Source organism: Oncorhynchus nerka, linkage group LG12, assembly GCF_034236695.1.
Source record: "Oncorhynchus nerka isolate Pitt River linkage group LG12, Oner_Uvic_2.0, whole genome shotgun sequence".
NCBI classification, from domain to species: Eukaryota; Metazoa; Chordata; class Actinopteri; order Salmoniformes; family Salmonidae; genus Oncorhynchus; species Oncorhynchus nerka.
In genome coordinates, this window is record NC_088407.1 from 54,166,925 (window position 1) to 54,186,924 (window position 20,000).

Sequence of the window (20,000 nt, forward strand, 5' to 3'; positions counted from 1 at the left end):
CTATCTGTCAATCAACCTTCCAGACAGTAAGTGGGTTCAAAGTGAGAGTCATTATTAAGTATGGCCTGAGTGGGCGGGATCTACTTCCTGCCTTGACCCCTTGGCATGTTCACACCATAAAAAAAACCCTGCTTCGTTTTTTTCTCACACATAATTAACGTGTGATGAATTTTGAGGAAAACAGAGAGGAAAACAGAGAGAGGGAAAATAAACAGTACATATTTTCTAGAAAATAGAAGAAAAAAGAAAATACCATTTTGATTGGATTTCTTATGGGTAGTGGCAAAGGAACTCCCATCAAATCCCTGGATGCCATGTTAACAGCATCAGATATTAATGCTTTGTCTAATAGAACATTGTCTAGTGATGTTTAGTCACACCAGGCGTTAGAGTAGTCCCTCTGTCTTAATAACCCCAGCCAGCCAATTATCTACCAGCGTTGAGACTTGATGAGAGTTGACTAATCTAAAATGGCTGGCCAAGCTATACTGCCATGGGCCTGTTATTGCCATCCAATATGCCTACCCCATTAACCTCCACCTTAAGATAAATCTGTTGGAATGACATTATTACACTTGATCAGCTCCATGAACAAACCTCTGGCCCTGGAGTTATATAACATAGAGATCCATTGAAGCCCAGTCATTTCATACACAGAGACTATATTTAAGGAATCTGATCTACAACACATATTTAGAAACAAGTTACAATGCAATGCCAATAGGATCAAACACAAGTTTGAAATTGTATTCATTATGGATCCCCATTAGCTGCTGCTGAGGCCGCAGCTACTCTTCCTGGAGTCCAACGGCTGACCATGCCTTCCTCCTGGCTACTCCAAACCCGGCCAACAGCCCCCCCACAGATACTTGCCCAAGCCTGCAAAACCTGGACCAGTACAAATGAGCTGGGCTAGACAATCTGGAACCTCTCTTTCTAAAACTATCCGCCGCCATTGTTGCAACCCCTATTACCAGTCTTTCGTATCGTCAGAGATCCCTAAAGATTGAAAAGCTGCCGTGGTCATCCCCCTCTTCAAAGGGGGTGACACCCTAGACCCAAACTGTTACAGACCTATATCCATCCTGCCCTGCCTATCTAAAGTCTTCGAAAGCCAAGTTAATAAACAGATCACTGACCATTTCGAATTCCACCGTACCTTATGTGGACAACTATAAATACCTAGGTGTCTGGCTAATCTGTAAACTCTCCTTCCAGACACATATTAAACATCTCCAATCCAAAATCAAATCTAGAATCGGCTTTCTATTTCGCAACAAAGCCTCCTTCACTCACGTCGTCAAACTTACCCTAGTAAAAGTGACTATCCTAATAATCCTCGACTTCGGCGATGTCATCTACAAAATAGCTTCCAACACTCTACTCAGCAAACTGGATGCAGTCTATCACAGTGCCCTCCGTTTTGTTACCAAATCACCTTATACCACCCACCACTGCGACCTGTATGCTCTAGTCGGCTGGCCCTCGGTACATATTCGTCGCCAGAACCACTGGCTCCAGGTCATCTATAAGTCTATGCTAGGTAAAGCTCCGCCTTATCTCAGTTCACTGGTCACGATAACAACACCCACCCGTAGCACACATTCCAGCAGGTATATCTCACTGTTCATCCCCAAAGCCAACACCTCATTTGGCAGCCTTTCCTTCCAGTTCTCTGCTGCCAGTGACTGGAACAAATTGCAAACATCGCTGAAGTTGGAGACTTTTATTTCCCTCACCAACTTTAAACATCAACTATCTGAGCAGCTAACTGATCACTGCAGCTGTACATAGTCCATCTGTAAATAGTCCACCCAATCTACCTACCTCATCCCCATACTGTTTTTATTTTATTTACTTTTCTGCTCTTTTGCACACCAGTATCTCTACTTGCACATCATCATCTGCTCATTTATCACTCCGGTGTTATTCTGCTAAATTGGAATTATTCGCTTCTATGGCCTATTTATTGCCTACCTCCTCATGCCTTTTGCACACACTGTATATAGACTTTCTTTTCTCCACTGTGTCATTGACTTGTTTGTGTCATTGGCTTGTTTATTGTTTACTCCATGTGTAACACTGTGTTGTTGTCTGTGTCACAATGCTTTGCTTTATCTTGGCCAGGTCACAGTTGCAAATGAGAACTTGTTCTCAACTAGCCTACCTGGTTAAATAAAGGTGTTCTCAACTAGCCTACCTGCTTAAATAAAGGTGTTCTCAACTAGTCTACCTGGTTAAATAAAGGTGAAATTAAAAAGTTAAGGCAGTTATATACAAATGTTAAAAATATGACGTTACATTTCACAACACATTAAGTGTGTGCCTTCAGGCCACTACTACAAAAAGTATTTAGTCAGCCACCAATTGTGCATGTTCTCCCACTTAAAAAGATGAGAGAGGCCTGTAATTTCCATCATAGGTACACTTCAACTATGACAGACAAAATTAGAAGAAAAAAAATCCAGAAAATCCACATTGTAGGATTTTTTATGAATTTATTTGCAAATTATGGTGGAAAAAGAGTATTTGGTCACCTACAAACAAGCAAGATTCCTGGCTCTCACAGACCTGTAACTTCTTCTTTAAGAGGCTCCTCTGTCCTCCACTCGTTACCTGTATTAATGGCACCTGTTTGAACTTGTTATCAGTATAAAAGACACCTGTCCAATTGGTGGCTGACGAAGTACTTTTTTACCCCACTGTATCTACAAGACAAAATCCATGTGTACGTATGTATATTGTGTATGTTATCATGTGTGTGTGTATGATTGTGCCTGTGCCTGTGTGTGTCTCTTCACAATCCCCTCCCCAAATTAAAAGGAGGATTCTACTGCTTGCGTCAGTTACCTGATGTGGAATAGAGTTCCATGTAGTCATGGGTCTATGTAGTACTGTGCACTTCCCATAGTCTGTCCTGGACTTGGGGACTGTGAAGAGACCTCTAGTGGCATGTTTTGTGGGGTATGCCTGGATTTCTGAGCTGTATTCTAGTAGTTTAAACAGACAGCTTGGTGCAAGTTAACCCTAAGCTACAAAGAAAAATGGTCAACAGACATATGGCTAAAACCAAAACTCAGAACATACAACCATATCAGAAACAGCTACGATCCAGAACCTTATGTCACCACTCACCTAACTAGAGACCAAAGGTCCTTTTGTGCCCAGTTGAGAACCAAATCAAATCAAATCAAAATCAAATCCAATTTATTTGTCACATACACATGGTTAGCAGATGTTAATGCGAGTGCAGCGAAATGCTTGTGCTTCTAGTTCCGACAATGCAGTAATAACCAACGAGTAATCTAACCTAACAATTCCAAAACTACTACCTTATACACACAAGTGTAAAGGGATAAAGAATATGTACATAAAGATATATGAATGAGTGATGGTACAGAACGGCATAGGCAAGATGCAGTAGATGGTATTGAGTACAGCATATACATATGAGATGAGTAATGTAGGGTATGTAAACATTATATTAAGTAGCATTGTTTAAAGTGGCTAGTGATATATTTTACATACATTTCCATCAATTCCCATTATTAAAGTGGCTGGAGTTGAGTCAGTGTGTTGGCAGCAGCCACTCAATGTTAGTGGTGGCTGTTTAACAGTCTGATGGCCTTGAGATAGAAGCTGTTTTTCAGTCTCTCAGTCCCTGTTTTGATGCACCTGTACTGACCTCGCCTTCTGGATGATAGCGGGGTGAACAGGCAGTGGCTCAAGTGGTTGTTGTCCTTGATGATCTTTATGGCCTTCCTGTGACATCGGGTGGTGTAGGTGTCCTGGGGGGCAGGTAGTTTGCCCCCGGTGATGCGTTGTGCAGACCTCACTACCCTCTGGAGAGCCTTATGGTTGTGGGCGGAGCAGTTGCCGTACCAGGCGGTGATACAGCCCGACAGGATGCTCTCGATTGTGCATCTGTAGAAGTTTTGTGCTTTTGGTGACAAGCCAAATTTCTTCAGCCTTCTGAGGTTGTAGAGGCGCTGCTGCGCCTTCTTCATGAAGCTGTCTGTGTGGGTGGACCAATTCAGTTTGTCCGTGAGGAACTTAAAACTTACTACCCTCTCCACTACTGTCCCATCGATGTGGATAGGGGGGTGCTCACTCTGCTGTTTCCTGAAGTCCACAATCATCTCCTTGTTTTGTTGACGTTGAGTGTGAGGTTATTTTCCTGACACCACACTCCGAGGGCCCTCACCTCCTCCCTGTAGGCCGTCTCGTCGTTGTTGGTAATCAAACCTACCACTGTAGTGTCGTCCGCAAACTTGATGATTGAATTTGGAAGCGTGCATGGCCACGCAGTCGTGGGTGAACAGGGAGTACAGGAGAGGGCTCAGAACGCACCCTTGTGGGGCCCCAGTGTTGAGGATCAGCGGGGTGGAGATGTTGTTACCTACCCTCACCACCTGTGGGCGGCCCGTCAGGAAGTCCAGTACCCAGTTGCACAGGGCGGGATCGAGACCCAGGGTCTCGAGCTTGATGACAAGCTTGGAGGGTACTATGGTGTTAAATGCTGAGCTGTAGTCGATGAACAGCATTCTCACATAGGTATTCCTCTTGTCCAGATGGGTTAGGGCAGTGTGCATTGTGGTTGAGATTGCATCGTCTGTGGGCCTAATTGAGCGGTAAGCAAATTGGAGTGGGTCTAGGGTGTCAGATAGGGTGGAGGTGATATGGTCCTTGACTAGTCTCTCAAAGCACTTCATGATGACGGAAGTGAGTGCTACGGGGCGGTAGTCGTTTGGCTCAGTTACCTTAGCTTTCTTGGGAACAGGGACAATGGTGGCCCTCTTGAAGCATGTGGGAACAGCAGACTGGGATAAGGATTGATTGAATATGTCCGTAAACACACCAGCTAGGTGGTCTATGCATGCTCTGAGGAAGCGGCTGGGGATGCCGTCTGGGCCTGCAGCCTTGCGAGGGTTAACATGTTTAAATGTTTTACTCACGTCGGCTGCAGCGAAGGAGAGTCCGCAGGTTTTGGTTGCGAGCCGTGTCAGTGGCACTGTATTGTCCTCAAAGCGAGCAAAAAAGTTAATTAGTCTGCCTGGGAGCAAGACATTCTGGTCCGTGACAGGGCTGGTTTTCTTTTTGTAATCCGTGATTGACTGTAGACCCTGCCACATACCTCTTGTGTCTGAGCCGTTGAATTGTGACTCTACTTTGTCTCTATACTGACGCTTAGCTTGTTTGATTGCCTTGCGGCGGGAATAGCTACACTGTTTGTATTCGGTCATGTTTCCGGTCACCTTTCCCTGGTTAAGCAGTGGTTCACGCTTTCAGTTTCACGCGAATGCTGCCATCAATCCACGGTTTCTGGTTTGGGAATGTTTTAATCGTTGCTATGGGAACGACATCATCAATGCACTTTCTAATGAACTCGCTCACTGAATCAGCGTATTCATCAATGTTGTTGGAAGCAATGCGGAACATATCCCAGTCCACGTGACCGAAGCAGTCTTGAAGCGTGGATTTGGATTGGTCGGAGCAGCGTTGACCAGACCTGAGTGCGGGAGCTTCTTGTTTTATTCTCTGTCTGTAGGCAGGGAGCAACAAAATAGAGTCGTGGTCAGCTTTTCCGAAAGGAGGGTGGGGGAGTGCCTTATATGCGTCGCGGAAGTTAGAATAGCAATTATCCAAGGTTTTACCAGCCCTGGTTGCGCAATCGATATGCTGATACAATTTAGGGAGTCTTGTTTTCAGATTAGCCTTGTTAAGCGGGCTACTGCCTTTGGCAATTGAAGTAGGTAGGTTCAACACCATAGATGAAGAAGAGCGACTATGTACTGTTGTCACGGCCTGACCTTAGAGAGCCTTTTTATGTCTCTATTTGGTTTGGTCAGGGTGTGATTTGGGGTGGGCATTCTGTGTTTTGTTTTCTATGATTTTGTGTTTCTATGTTTTGGCCGGGTATGGTTCTCAATCAGGGACAGCTGTCTATCGTTGTCTCTGATTCGGAACCATACTTAGGCAGCCCTTTTACCTCCTTTCTGTGTGGGAAGTTGTCTTTGTTTGTGGCACATAGCCTGTAGCTTCACGGTTGTTTTGTATTGTTTATTGTTTTGTCGGCGTCATTTCAAATAAAAGGAATATGTACGCTTACCACGCTGCGCTTTGGTCTACTTCCAACGACACCCGTGACTGTCTGTGATTTAGGGCAGGTCGAGAATGAACTGCCATTTTTATTTCATTGTACTTTATATGATGATTTGAGAGTTATACTGTTTAATAAAATGTTGCAAAGAAAGCAGGAACTATTCTTGATTAGATATGAAGAAAAATTTGAATGGCTATTTAGAAAATAACTATTCTTGGTTGCGAATTTTATCTCCGAAGCTTCGACAAGATAAGTTGTAAACTTGAAATATTTTTGTTTTGTTTTGTCAATTGTTTTTCACTGCTGTATGAACTTATGTTTATATATACATCCATTCGGAAAGTATTCAGACCCCTTGACTTTTTTCACATTTTGTTACGTTACAGCCTTATTTTAAAATTGATGAAATCATTTTTTTCCCCCTCATCAATCAACACACAACACCCCATGATGACAACGCAAAAACATTTTACTTTTTATTTGAGCAAATGTCATAAAAAACAAAAATATCACTTGTACATAAGTATTCAGACCCTTTACTCAGTACCTTGTTGAAGCACCTTTGGCAGTGAATATAGCCTTGAGTCTTCTTGGGTATAACGCTACAAGCTTGGCACAGCTGTATTTGGGGAGTTTCTCCCATTCTTCTCTGCAGATCCTCTCAAGCTCTGTCAGGTTGGATGGGGAGTGTCGCTGCACAGCTATTTTCAGGTCTCTCCACAGATGTTCGATCAGGTTCAAGTCCGGGCTCTGACTTGTACCGAAGCCACTCCAGCGTTGTCTTGACTGTGTGCTTAGGTACATTGTCCAGTTGGAAGGTGAACCTTCGCCGCAGTCTGAGGTCCTGAGCATTCTAGAGCAGGTTTTCATATCCTGACTAGTCTCCCAGTCCCTGCCGCTGAAAAACATCCCCACAGCATGATGCTGCCACCAACAATCTTCACTGTAGGGATGGTGCCAGGTTTCCTCCAGACGTGATGCTTGGCATTCAGGCCAAAAAGTTCAATCTTGGTTTTATCAGACAAGCGGGCTGTCATGTGCCTTTTACTGAGGAGTGGCTTCCGTCTGGCCACTTTACCATAAAGGCCTGATTGGTGGAGTGCTGCAGAGATGGTTGTCCTTCTGGATGGTTCTCCCATCTCCACAGAGGAACTCAGGAGCTCTCTCAGAGTGACCATTGGGTTCTTGGTCACCTCCCTGACCAAGGCCCTTCTCCCCAGATTGCTTAGTTTGGCCGGACGGCCAGCACTAAGAAGAGTTTTGTTGGTTTCAAACTTCTTCCTTTTAAGAATGATGGCCATTGTACTCTTGGGGACCTTCAATGCTGCAGACATTTTTTGGACCCTTCCCCAGATCTGTGCCTCGACACAATCCTGTCTCACAATTCCTTCGACCTCATTCTTGGTTTTTGCTCTGACATGCACTGTGCAACTGTGGGACCTCATATAGAAAGGTGTGTGCTTTTCCAAATCATGTCCAATCAATTGAATTTACCACAGGTGTATTCCAATCAAGTTGTAGAAACATCTCAAGGATAATCAACGGAAACAGAATGCACCTGAGCTCAATTTTGAGTCAGGTGCAAAGGGACTGAATACTTATGTAAATAAGGTATTTCAGTTTTTTATACATATTTAATATATATATATATATGAATATACATATATATACATTTGCAAACATTTCTAAAACCCTGTTTTTGCTTTGTCATTATGGGGTATTGTGTGTAGATTGCTGAGGAAATGTTTTATTTGATCCCTTTTAGAATAAGGCTGAAAGGTAACTAAATGTGGAAAAAGTCAAGGGAACTGAATACTTTCCGAAGGCACTGTATGTATAGACATGATTATCTTATTTTGCTACAGTAAATACAATGGACATCCTGAAGATGCCTGACACGATAATACAATTAAATCATATGCTACAGACAAACAGAGACTGTGGTTTACTGGGACTGCATGGAACCATCTGCCAGGGTGTGAACAGTCTTATGTTATGGTATTTCTGGGTCTGCGGCATGCGTTCTAAGGCTTTGTGAATTGCAGCGCGGCTAGGCTGGAGAGGAAAGAGGATATCGCTGGCACGCCGTGCAGAGAGCGGAGAGAGGGACTAATTAACATATTAATGATCCCACCTTCTTAGAGCTTCTGTCGGATAGTCAAAACACTTTGATAAGTATGCAAATGAGCACGGAACCATCTGAAGGAGAATTTAGCTGCCGGAGATGGCCGAGCGTGAGAGAGAATGAGAGTAAGGGAGAGGGGGCAGAGAGGGGGAGGTGGAGAGAGACAGAGACAGAGAGAGAGAGAGAGAGAGGAAGGAAGGAAGATGGGCGGGAGAGAAAGGAGGAGAGAGAGAGAGAGAGAGAGAAAGAGAGAGAGAGTATTTGAGCAAGGCAGTCTTAGCCAGGCATGCTGATGGATTGAGCCTCTCGTTTGTTTTATTTATCTTCAATTATCCGCTGAGCAAAGCAAAGCACTGGCTGGTGGGATGGACACGTCACACTAAGAGGAGGAGTGTTTCTTTGTCTCCTCTTTGTGTGTGAGAGAGAAAGAAAGAGAAAGAAAAAGAGAGCGAAAACAGAGATGGGAAATAGTGCATGGCTATGCAGCCTTCTCCATACTGTCCGTCCTCTCTCTTCTCTCTCGCTATAAAGATACATACGGTACAGAGCGCTGCTGTCTATCAACTGTGCTGACGTCCAAGATGGCGGCAAGACCTAAGCCAGAGGACCGCCAGCCTCTGAGGGGGTTTAAGTAATGACCCCATCCAGACAAGGGCAAGTAATTATAACACTGGAAAGCCTTGCACGTGATCAGGATGGGAGATTTCTGTGGGAAAGCTAGTGTGTGTGTGTGTGTGTGTGTGTGTGTGTGTGTGTGTGTGTGTGTGTGTGTGTGTGTGTGTGTGTGTGTGTGTGTGTGTGTGTACGTGCGTGTGTGTGTGCGTGTGCACACGTGCGTGACTTAGTTTAGTTCCCGATTCACCGACACGGTCATCACATTCTACAATGATTTTGAATAATTAAAATGTTAAATTAACTGGATAATGTCTTGGACGGCCATGTTCCAGCTCTGACACTGGCGATTAAAGCTTCCACTAGAACTACTAGCCTCTCTCATTCCACCAACCAGAGGACAGAGAAAACCTATGTCTTAACAGAGATGGAGTTAGAACAGGTAGCTATAGACAGTTCAAAAGAACAGTATGCACATCCAAAACTGTCCACAGTTGCAGGGTACAACGATTCCACAAGGAAAGTTGATGAATACCCACGCAATGAATGCTTTGTTTTATCAGCAACTAGTTGGACCTCAAAGGGTTTTCATCGGGCTTACCTAAGGTTTAGCAATGATCCACCTTCCTCAACTGTTCTGAACATTTCAGCTCAAGAGGAGCTGACGGAGAGAGAACGGCTCTGCCTGTATTTAGTAAGAGACAAACACAAGCGCTCTGTTTAAGAGACGAGTCTGAACGGGTCTGACGCATGTGATGTCATAAGGATTAACATAGTGTTTGTGGTGATATGGTACCCACACATGAGAACCACAAGTGAGTATACACGTCGGCGAAAGCCGCTGAGGGGAGGACGGCTCATAATAACGGCTGGAACGGGAGACATGGAATGGCATCAAACACCTGGAGACCATGTGTTTGATGTATTTGATACCGTTCCACTAATTCCGCTCCGGCCATTGCGACGGACCTGTCCGCCCCAATGAAGGTGTCACCAACCTCCTGTGACACACATAATATAAACACAATAGTCACAGACTTTATCTGAAAAGAGGGGATTCTACCAATTCTTTTGACAGCGTATCTAGGAGACGCCCAACGTGTCTGGTTCCGGTTATGTAAGGCAGCAACCCCCTCTTTGTCTGACTGGGAAAGTGGGATTAGTTCACAATGAGCCTGGTATTTTAGAACAAAGGGGAAGGAATAGAACACAGGCATGTCCTTTAGAGAGGAGAGAGAGCCTTCCATTTTGAGTGCTTGTTTATGAATAGCTTTATGGAGAGCTTATGCACTAGAAAACATGATTAGCATATCCCACTGTACATATGCAAATGACAAAGGGATGGGAATACATATTAGTGCAGTAACCTGCCCATCAAACCTGGCTGAGGGGAAACAATTATGGTAGGCTATCGGAATGCGTTTCAATAAAGGATATACCAGTAAAAACAAAATGGAAATCATTAGTGTACAGTAAAAGTGGAAAGAATGGTTAATCCGTTACTGAAATAAGACCAAAAGGAGATCGTTTTACCTTCGATGTCTTGCATATTTGCCGCTGACATGTCCACTTCCATCACAGCCTTGTGTAGGACAGCTGCGATGAAACAGAAGAACACACTGAGTATGCACGTAACTCACCATTCTCCACATTGAGTATGCACACAGCTCACCGTTCTCCACACCGAGTATGCACACATCTCCCCATTCTCCACACGGAGTATGCACACAGCTCACCATTCTCCACACCGAGTATGCACACAGCTCACCAATCTCCACACCGAGTATGCACACATCTCCCCATTCTCCACACGGAGTATGCACACAGCTCACCATTCTCCACACCGAGTATGCACACATCTCCCCATTCTCCACACGGAGTATGCACACATCTCCCCATTCTCCACACGGAGTATGCACACATCTCCCCATTCTCCACACGGAGTATGCACACATCTCCCCATTCTCTACACTGAGTATGCACACATCTCCCCATTCTCAACACAGAGTATGCACACAGCACACCATTCTCTACACTGAGTATGCACATAACTCATAATTATCCACTCTTCCCTTGTTCTATCTGTCCATGCTGTTCAGTTTCTGTTTTCTTCTCCACACTTTTATTGGATGTTCCGCCTCCTTTGAAATCATATAACATTTCTACCTTTACACACAATGCACTCTTATTGTACTCCTATATGTACAGTATGCACTGTTATGGTAATTCACACTCCAATCTGGTCTTACTCCCTCACCTAGCCCCTCCTCTCATTTTAGCCTAATCCTCATCATAACCATCATAACCCTCTCCAGTATCACAGTGGCATATCTGCCCAGACCAGACCAGACAGAACCGTCACGGAAAGTCAAGCGTATTTGCCCTGATGACTATCCGCTCTCTGGGGAGCGACGCCATCGAGCGGCATTATCGGCATTATGGACGCCTCGGCCTGGAGATAGGCTGGCCATCGATCCGCTGACTAATTGCTATCTGCAGGCAGCGGTGGAGAAAGGAAAGAGAGAGAGAGAGAGAGAGAGAGAGAGAGAGAGAGAGAGAGAGAGAGAGAGAGAGAGAGAGAAAGAAAGAAAAGAGGGGGAAGAGAAAGGTAGAGATGGGGAGCCACACTGTCTTTGGAAATCAGAAAGCAATACTGTATGTGTCCAGGTGGGATATTATGTATTGATAGGTGGGTCCAGAATGTTATGTCTCAAAAAAACTTATCCCAGCCTGTAAAGGACTTAATTAAACCCATGGATGAAAGTCTAAAAGTATCTTTGAACCAGGATTAAATGTCCAAATAAAAGACATACATGAGAACTCTTAGTGGATAACTGGAGCACCACAGTAAGGTTGTCCATCATCGGTGCAGGGAGGTGCAGTGGGCTGATCCCATCAATAGGTTTCATGGTCTAGATCAGTGGTTCCCAAACTTTTTACAGTCCCGAACCCCTTCAAACATTCAACCTCCAGCTGCGTACCCCCTCTAGCACCAGGGTCAGCTGTACCCCCTCTAGCACCAGGGTCAGCTCACTCTCAAATGTTGTTTTTTGCCATCCTTGTAAGTCTGCCACATACACACTATATAATACATTTATTAAACATAAGAATGAGTGTGAGTTTTTGTCACAACCCGGCTCGTGGCAAGTGACAAAGAGCTCTTATAGGACCAGGGCACAAATTATAATATAATAATAATCAATAATTTGACTCTTTATTTAACCATCTTACATATAAAACTTTATTTACTCATCGAAAATTGTGAATAACTCACCACAGGTTAATGAGAAGGGTGTGCTTGAAAGGATGCACAGAACTCTGCAATGTTGAGTTGTATTGGAGAGAGTCTCAGTCTTAAATCATTTTCCACACACAGTCTGTGCCTGTGTTTATTTTTCACGTGAGTGAGGGCAGAGAGTCCACTCTCACATAGGTACGTGGTTTCAAACGGCATCTTAACAGTGCGATTTGCCAAGGCAGGATACTCTGAGTGCAGCCCTATCCAGAAATATGTCAGTGGCTTCTGATTCAATTCAATTTTCACAGAACCACTTGTTGCAATTTCGATGAGGCTCTCTTGTTCAGATATCGGTAAGTGGACTGGAGGCAGGGCATGAAAGGGATAACGAATCCAGTTGTTTGTGTCAGACAAGTGAAAATTACAGTGAAGAAAACTTTAAGCTCGTTACCACTCCACTATGTCTCCCTGTCATGGCTTTTGCGCCATCATTACAGATAAACATATCTTGAACATCAAAGTCCATTTGATGTCACAAAGCTGTCCAGTACTTTAAAAATACAGTCTCCTGTTGTCGTGGTTAACAGTGGTTTGCAGAAAAGGATGTCTTCCTTAATTGACCCCCCCCCATAAACGTATCGGACATATACCAGGAGGTATGCCAGGCCAGATAGGCCAGTATGCCATCACCCAGATAGGCCAGTATGCCATCACCCAGATAGGCCAGTATGCCATCACCCAGATAAGCCAGTCGTGTGAGAAAGTCATGCATAGAATTCACTGGCTTGTATGCGAAGCAGTAATTGTTTCAAAATGTCTCCTGCCATGTCATTGATGCGTTGTGAAACAGTGCTATTTGATGAAGTCATTGTCTGTATAGTTTTTTGGGCCTTTCCCCTCAGCATTGTCTCAGCCATGCTGAGGGAAAAGCAAGCTATTGTCCTAGCAGGAAGAATGAAGTCCTCCACAATAGTATGGAGCTTGCTGTCCTAGCTACTCGCTAGCTACCCATATAAGATGCTTCTAGCCCCTTCTTATTAATGGTATCTGTTGCTTTTATACATGTCTTACTACTTGAAAGTTGTCTTAATTCTCACTCAAAAAACTCCTGTGGCTTATTTTTCAAATTGATATTTTTTGTTTCAAAATATCTGCGCAAGAGTGAAGGTTTCAGCGAGTTGTGAGATAGTACTTTTGCACATATAACACACTGTGGCTGAGGAAAGGCACTAATCCCAATATAAGTGAACCCCAAATCAATGTAGTCCTCATCATATTTGGCCTCTTCGATGGTCCAACGTCCCGGTCTGTTGTGCGGTGCTTTCCCAGGTAAGGAGGCAGTAGCTCTTCGGCTGCATCAGGTTCACAACTGTCAGTGTCCATGCTAGCTGGGCTAACAATGAATGTAGAATTACTTTTTTTTTTTTTTTTGGAGGGTGGATCAGCTTAATATTGCGGAAAGAATGTTGCTTCCGATGTAATTGTCTGCATCATTTCCAATCCCCCATATTTTTGGGGTAAATATATATATCCATACACGCATGCATATATATACACATATATACATACACATACCTATATGGACATACATCTTTTTTTAAAGAATATACCTTTATTGTTATTCCCCGCAAAACCTACCGCCGATCCCCCAATTGGAGTAAACTAATAAACACTTCTGCTTCTACCTTCAATCCATACATCTTATACACATTCTACAGACACAGTCTACTTTACAATAGTTCTCTCTTGTTTGTTCTTAGTCCTTCCTCTATTTCTGATGTCCATCCAGTTCGATGATTTCTATTTGTAACTATGCTATTTCACAAAAGCTCCGAACCTATATACATTCTACAGATCCCTTATGCCCTACATTGTTTATCTTGTTATTAGTCCCACCCTTCAGCTCCACTCAACCCCTCCCATCTGTCTCTCAACATCATCCATTTCTGACTCCTACTTGCCATATATTTTTCAACTGTGCTGTGATGCTTCACAAAATAATTGAACCTTCCTATTCTCATAGCTTCTACAGATTGTAAATTAAAAATAAACATTTTTGCTAAAATAATTATTATATTATTGATTGATTGACTATGGATTTTCAAATCATCCAGTATTGCTATCTGCAGCGTTAGTTCTAGGCAAATGTTGCAATTCTTCAGCCATTCCTGGACCTGTGACCAAAAATGAGCTACATATGGACAGTACCAAAATAAATGATCTAATGACTCTGCCTCCTCACAGCAAAATCTGCAGAGCTGGGAAGATTGTAACCCCCATATATATAACATTCTATTAGCTGCAAGAATTTTGTATAGTAATTTATATTGAAAAATGTGAAGTTTGAATCCGGCGTTGTTTGGCATATCAATTCATAAACCAAGTGTCATGGAATGGATACATCAAAAATATCTTCCCAACTATTTTGCAATTTATATGGCACAGCTGTCAGTTTTTTGGTCCTTAAATGAAATTGGTATATGTTTTTATTTATCACACTTTTCTTTAACCATTTTTGTTCTTTAATACAGGGCCGACATACAAGTTCCTGACTTTTTTCCCCTTCTACTTGCCTCTTCCATTTTTGTGGTAATGCTGCAATTAATTGGTTGTAATTTTGGGTAGAGCAGAAATGTTCATATGTCTGTGTTAGCTGCATGTGTGACATAACTCCACCAGTCCTATTTATGATATCAGGAAAGGCACTACTCCCAATATAAGTGAACCCCAAATCAATGTAGTCCTCATCATATTTGGCCTCTTCGGTGATCCAACGTCCCTGTCTGTTGTTCGGTGCTTTCCCAGGTAAGGAGGCAGTAGATCTTCGGCTGCATCAGATTCACCACTGTCAGTGTCCATGCTAGCTGGGCTAACAATGAATGTAGAATTATTGATGCTAGCATTGGATGTGCACGTGTAAGCAGAACAACTTGTGTCGTGGACGGGTGCAGGTAGAGCTGGTACGTGTCTCTATGAACATGGGCCTTACTTTCTTTTAACCATTTATCCATTTTCGAGCAAAAGGAATGAGCAGCAGCTTCGTGTGGCTTAGTGGAATTCCCGCAAGAGAGAAACGCTTAATGTAAGGCTACCTGTATTTGACTACCTGTATTTGGCTACCTGTATTTGGCTACCTGTATTTGACTACCTGTATTTGGCTACCTGTATTTGACTACCTGTATTTGGCTACCTGTATTTGACTACCTGTATTTGGCTACCTGTATTTGACTACCTGTATTTGACTACCCGGATTTGACTACCTGTATTTGACTACCTGTATTTGGCTACCTGTATTTGACTACCTGTATTTGACTACCTGGATTTGACTACCTGGATTTGACTACCTGTATTTGGCTACCTGCATTTGACTACCTGTATTTGACTACCTGGATTTGACTGCCTGTATTTGACTACCTGGATTTGACTACCTGGATTTGGCTACCTGGATTTGACTACGTGTATTTGACTACCTGTATTTGGCTACCTGGATTTGACTACCTGCATTTGACTACCTGTATTTGACTACCTGGATTTAACTACCTGGATTTGACTACCTGCATTCGACTACCTGGATTTGACTACCTGCATTTGACTACCTGGATTTGACAACCTGCATTTGACTACCTGTATTTGACTACCTGGATTTGGCTACCTGCATTTGACTACCTGCATTTGACTACCTGGATTTGACTACCTGTATTTGACTACCTGCATTTGACTACCTGGATTTGACTACCTGGATTTGACTACCTGTATTTGACTACTTGCATTTGACTACCTGGATTTGACTACCTGCATTTGACTACCTGTATTTGACTACCTGTATTTGACTACCTGCATTTGACTACCTGTATTTGACTACCTGTATTTGACATTGTGTTGTTATTTCGCTGAACACTAGATGGTTTAATTTTATTTTTGGAAGTGAATCAAGGCTACTCAGGTGAGAAAAAAACCTCACCCAAAAGTATAACCCCGTTGGCGTACACCCGACGGTATTGCTCGTACCCCTGTGTGTCTAGTACATGCAATTCAATGAACTTAGTTGGCAGGGACAACACACAGGGGTCAATTCAGGATCATCTTATGCCCACTGTACTGACATGTCTAACCACCTGTCAGTACAGGCTAACGATGGAGTTTGCAGTGGGTTTTAATAAGTTAGATTTGATCAAAGAGAACTTCGATTTTAATTATTTACTGGCAATAGGGTTTGTCAGGATAGATAGAGAAAAAAATGGAGAAACGGGATAGCGAGACAGAAAGGAAGAGAGTTAGAGAGAAAAGAGCGAGAGAGTGACTGGTACAGATGAAGTGAGATACAGAGTGAATAAAGGAGAGAAAGTGAGAGATGAGAATAAAAGAGAGAGGAAGTAGCATGCAGAGTAAATGGCGTCGTCCTCCTGTCTGAAGAGGTGATTGTAGTGCTCGTCTCTCGCTGCACACTGAGAGGCTGGGAGTACTCCACAGCCATTATCGGCCCTCGTGGCCTTTCATCTCTCAGCCTCTCCCTCCCCCTCTCTACCTCCCTCCCTCTTTCACTCACACACATGGGGGTTAGCTGGAAAGGCAGGGGAACAGGGACAATGTTTAACAGTAATACTGACCTGAACAGCTCTGGTATCGCTGGTTCCACAGGCACTGAGAAATACAGGCAGAGAGAAAGAGAAAGGGATGGGGAAAGAGGGAGGGGAGAGAGAGAGAGGGAAGAGAGAGAGAGATGAGTGAGAGGGGCGAGAGGGGACGGGGAAAGAAGGAGGGGAGAGAGAGGGGAGAGCGAGAGAGGAGAGAGAGAGGGGAAAGAGGGAGGGGAGAGGGATGGGGAAAGAGGGAGGGGAGAGAGAGAGGAAGAGAGAGGAGAGAGAGGGAGGGTAGAGAGGGAGGGGAGAGAGAGATGGGAGAGAGAGAGGAGAGGGAGGGAGGGGAGAGAGGAGAGGGAGGGAGGGGAGAGAGGAGAGGGAGGGAGGGGAGAGAGAGAGGGGAGAGAGAGAGGGGAGAGAGAGGAGAGAGAGGGAGGGTAGAGAGGGAGGGGAGAGAGAGGGGAGAGAGAGGAGAGAGAGGGAGGGTAGAGAGGAGGGGAGAGAGAGAGGGGAGAGAGAGGGGAGAGAGGAGTAAGAGAGGGAAGGCAGAGAGGGATGGGGAGAAAATAATGAGTGAGGGGATGCGAAAGAAAAAGAGTAATCCCTATATCTTAAAAGCATGCTTTCATCAAGGTTAAAAACAGTGACAACCATATTCAATGGAGGCAGGCACAATAACACGATGTAATTGGCTGGATAGACTGCCTGGAGAATTGTGAATTCAAGAGTGTCTCATATAGGATGGCTTGTGAGGTGAGAGACAGTGTGAAGAGAAGAGTGAAGCAGTGAGTGAGAGAGCTGTGTGTGTGTATTTGTGTGTGTTTGTGTGCTTGTGGGTTGGGGTAAGGTCACCCTGAATGGCGCCTGCAGTGATTTGAGGAGAGTGCAGACGCACCTCGGTTACCTTTTGAGCGTGTGCGATGGCGCTTCTCGTCTGCATTCACCTCCATCTGCAGAGGAGACACAAACAGATAGTCAGAGATAGAAGCCCTGCCAGGGCCTGTGCCAAGAGAAGAGTGGCTTTGGTGGCCCGGGACCTGGGTCTGTCTGTCTGTCTGCCCGCCTGCCCGTCGGTCCACCAGTCTGCCCACCTGCCCGCCCGCCCGCCGGTCCACCAGTCTGCCCACCCGCCCGCCCGCCGCTCCACCAGTCTGCCCGCCCGCCCGCTCGTCGGTCCACCAGTCTGCCCGCCCGCCCGCCGGTCCACCAGTCTGCCCGCCCGCCCGCCGGTCCACCAGTCTGCCCACCCGCCCGCCCGCCCGCCTGCCGGTCCACCAGTCTGCCCACCCGCCGGTCCACCAGTCTGCCTGCCCGCCCACCCGCCGGTCCACCAGCCTGCCCGCCCACCCGCCGGTCCACCAGTCTGCCCGCCCGCCCGTTGGTCCACCAGTCTGCCCGCCCGCCTGCCGGTCCACCAGTCTGCCCGCCCGTCGGTTCACCAGTCTGCCCGCCCGCCGGTCCACCAGTCTGCCTGCCCGCCCGCCGGTCCACCAGTCTACCCGCCCGCCCGTTGGTCCACCAGTCTGCCCGCCCGCTCGTCGGTCCACCAGTCTGCCCGCCCGCCCACCCGCCGGTCCACCAGTCTGCCCGCCCGCCCACCCGTCGGTCCACCAGTCTGCCCGTCTGCCCGTCGGTCAACCAGTCTGCCCGCCCGCCCGCCCGTCGGTCCACCAGTCTGCCCGCCCGCCCGTCGGTTCACCAGTCTGCCCCCCGCCTGCCGGTCCACCAGTCTGCCCGCCCGTCAGTTCACCAGTCTGCCCGCCCGCCCGCCGGTCCACCAGTCTGCCTGCCCGCCCGCCGGTCCACCAGTCTACCTGCCCGCCCGTTGGTCCACCAGTCTGCCCGCCCACTCGTCGGTCCACCAGTCTGCCCGCCCGTCGGTCCACCAGTCTGTCCGCCCGCCCGCCGGTCCACCAGTCTGCCCGCCCGCCCGCCCGTCGGTCCACCAGTCTGCCCGCCCGCCCGTTGGTTCACCAGCCTGCCCGCCCGCCTGCCGGTCCACCAGGCTGCCCGCCCGTCGGTTCACCAGTCTGCCCGCCCGCCCGTTGGTCCACCAGTCTGCCCGCCCGCTCGTCGGTCCACCAGTCTGCCCGCCCGTCGGTCCACCAGTCTGTCCGCCCGCCCGTCGGTCCACCAGTCTGCCCGCCCGCCCGTCGGTCCACCAGTCTGCCCGCCCGCCCGTCGGTTCACCAGTCTGTCCGCCCGCCCGTTCGTCCACCAGTCTGCCCGCCCGCCCGTCGGTCCACCAGTCTGTCCGCCCGCCCGTCGGTCCACCAGTCTGCCCGTCGGTCCACCAGTCCGTCCGCCCGTCTGTCACTCTCTCTTATAAACACACACTGAGACACCTACACCCCAATTTATCCCGACAGTAATTGCCTGGTACCAAAGCTTCACTGTTTCTGACACTGTGAAATTGCATTTATTCTCTCTTTAAAAGGATTAAGAAGTGTAGATTTTGCCAGGTGCTACTGTCACCCAAACCTTTCCTTCATGGTGCTTTGAAATATGTATGCAAATGTACTGTGAAAACAAATGCATAATTGCATTGGTTCTTCTTCTGGTCCATATTTGTGTACGGATTATGACGTTCCATCGTTCGCCAACACAGTCACACTTCTCCATTAAAGGGCACCTATACTACTTTCTACCTAAAGGTGTCATCTCTGCTTTATACCATTTGGCACATTCCTCAAACAAAGTCATATATATATATATATATATAGAGTATAATTATAATCCCTCCCATATTCCGCTAGACCACATTATTCACTGTGTACACAATGTTCTGCATGCCTCTCAAATCAATGTCTCATCTGTAAATCCTCTTTTTAATCTCACAGATATCACATCACTCCCACTCCACAATGTCTCCCACACTAAAGCCATCATCTCACAGTAAAAGTGGATCCCGACTGGTCAGAGGAGAATTAACCGTTGATGAGTTGAAAGAAGGGGCGCATTCTGTTATTCCCAGATGTTACTGAAGATATGAACGCTCGCTGAGTTGTGGACTATCACAGGCTAGCCGAGTTTGGATGTCTCTTTAATGCTCCATGATTTATTAAAGTGCCACTGAAGCCTTCAGTCCTAATGGTGGAAGCCGTCGTGTTTTTTTTTTAATGCTGGCCATAAATGTTTCAAACGGGGAAAATAAAATGATCAAAGCCAACGGTACCTAGTAAATCTTATTAGTGTGAACGGCAGGGTGTTTTTTTTTGGGGGGGGGGGTGGAAGAGGAGAGCCTGAAATGATATTTCTGTGGAGCGGCGCAGGGGTTTCCATGGTAATAAGAGGAAATCCTACCTCAGGGGAAAATAACAAGAAGTTATCAATCCGTGTGGC

At 45.9% G+C, this 20,000-nt stretch overlaps 1 protein-coding gene across 1 annotated transcript in view; it reads right to left on the reverse strand.

Annotated features, from left to right (window-relative positions):
* LOC115138371 (myelin transcription factor 1-like protein) overlaps positions 1-20,000 on the reverse strand; it is an 86,917-nt gene that overhangs the window by 65,309 nt on the left and 1,608 nt on the right. Inside the window, exons 2-4 of the mRNA XM_029675164.2 lie at positions 17,563-17,608; positions 16,686-16,719; positions 10,374-10,436 (exon numbers count right to left, since the gene is read on the reverse strand). Coding sequence (XP_029531024.1) covers positions 10,374-10,436; positions 16,686-16,719; positions 17,563-17,608 — 143 coding nt within the window. The remainder of the gene's footprint in view (positions 1-10,373; positions 10,437-16,685; positions 16,720-17,562; positions 17,609-20,000) is intronic.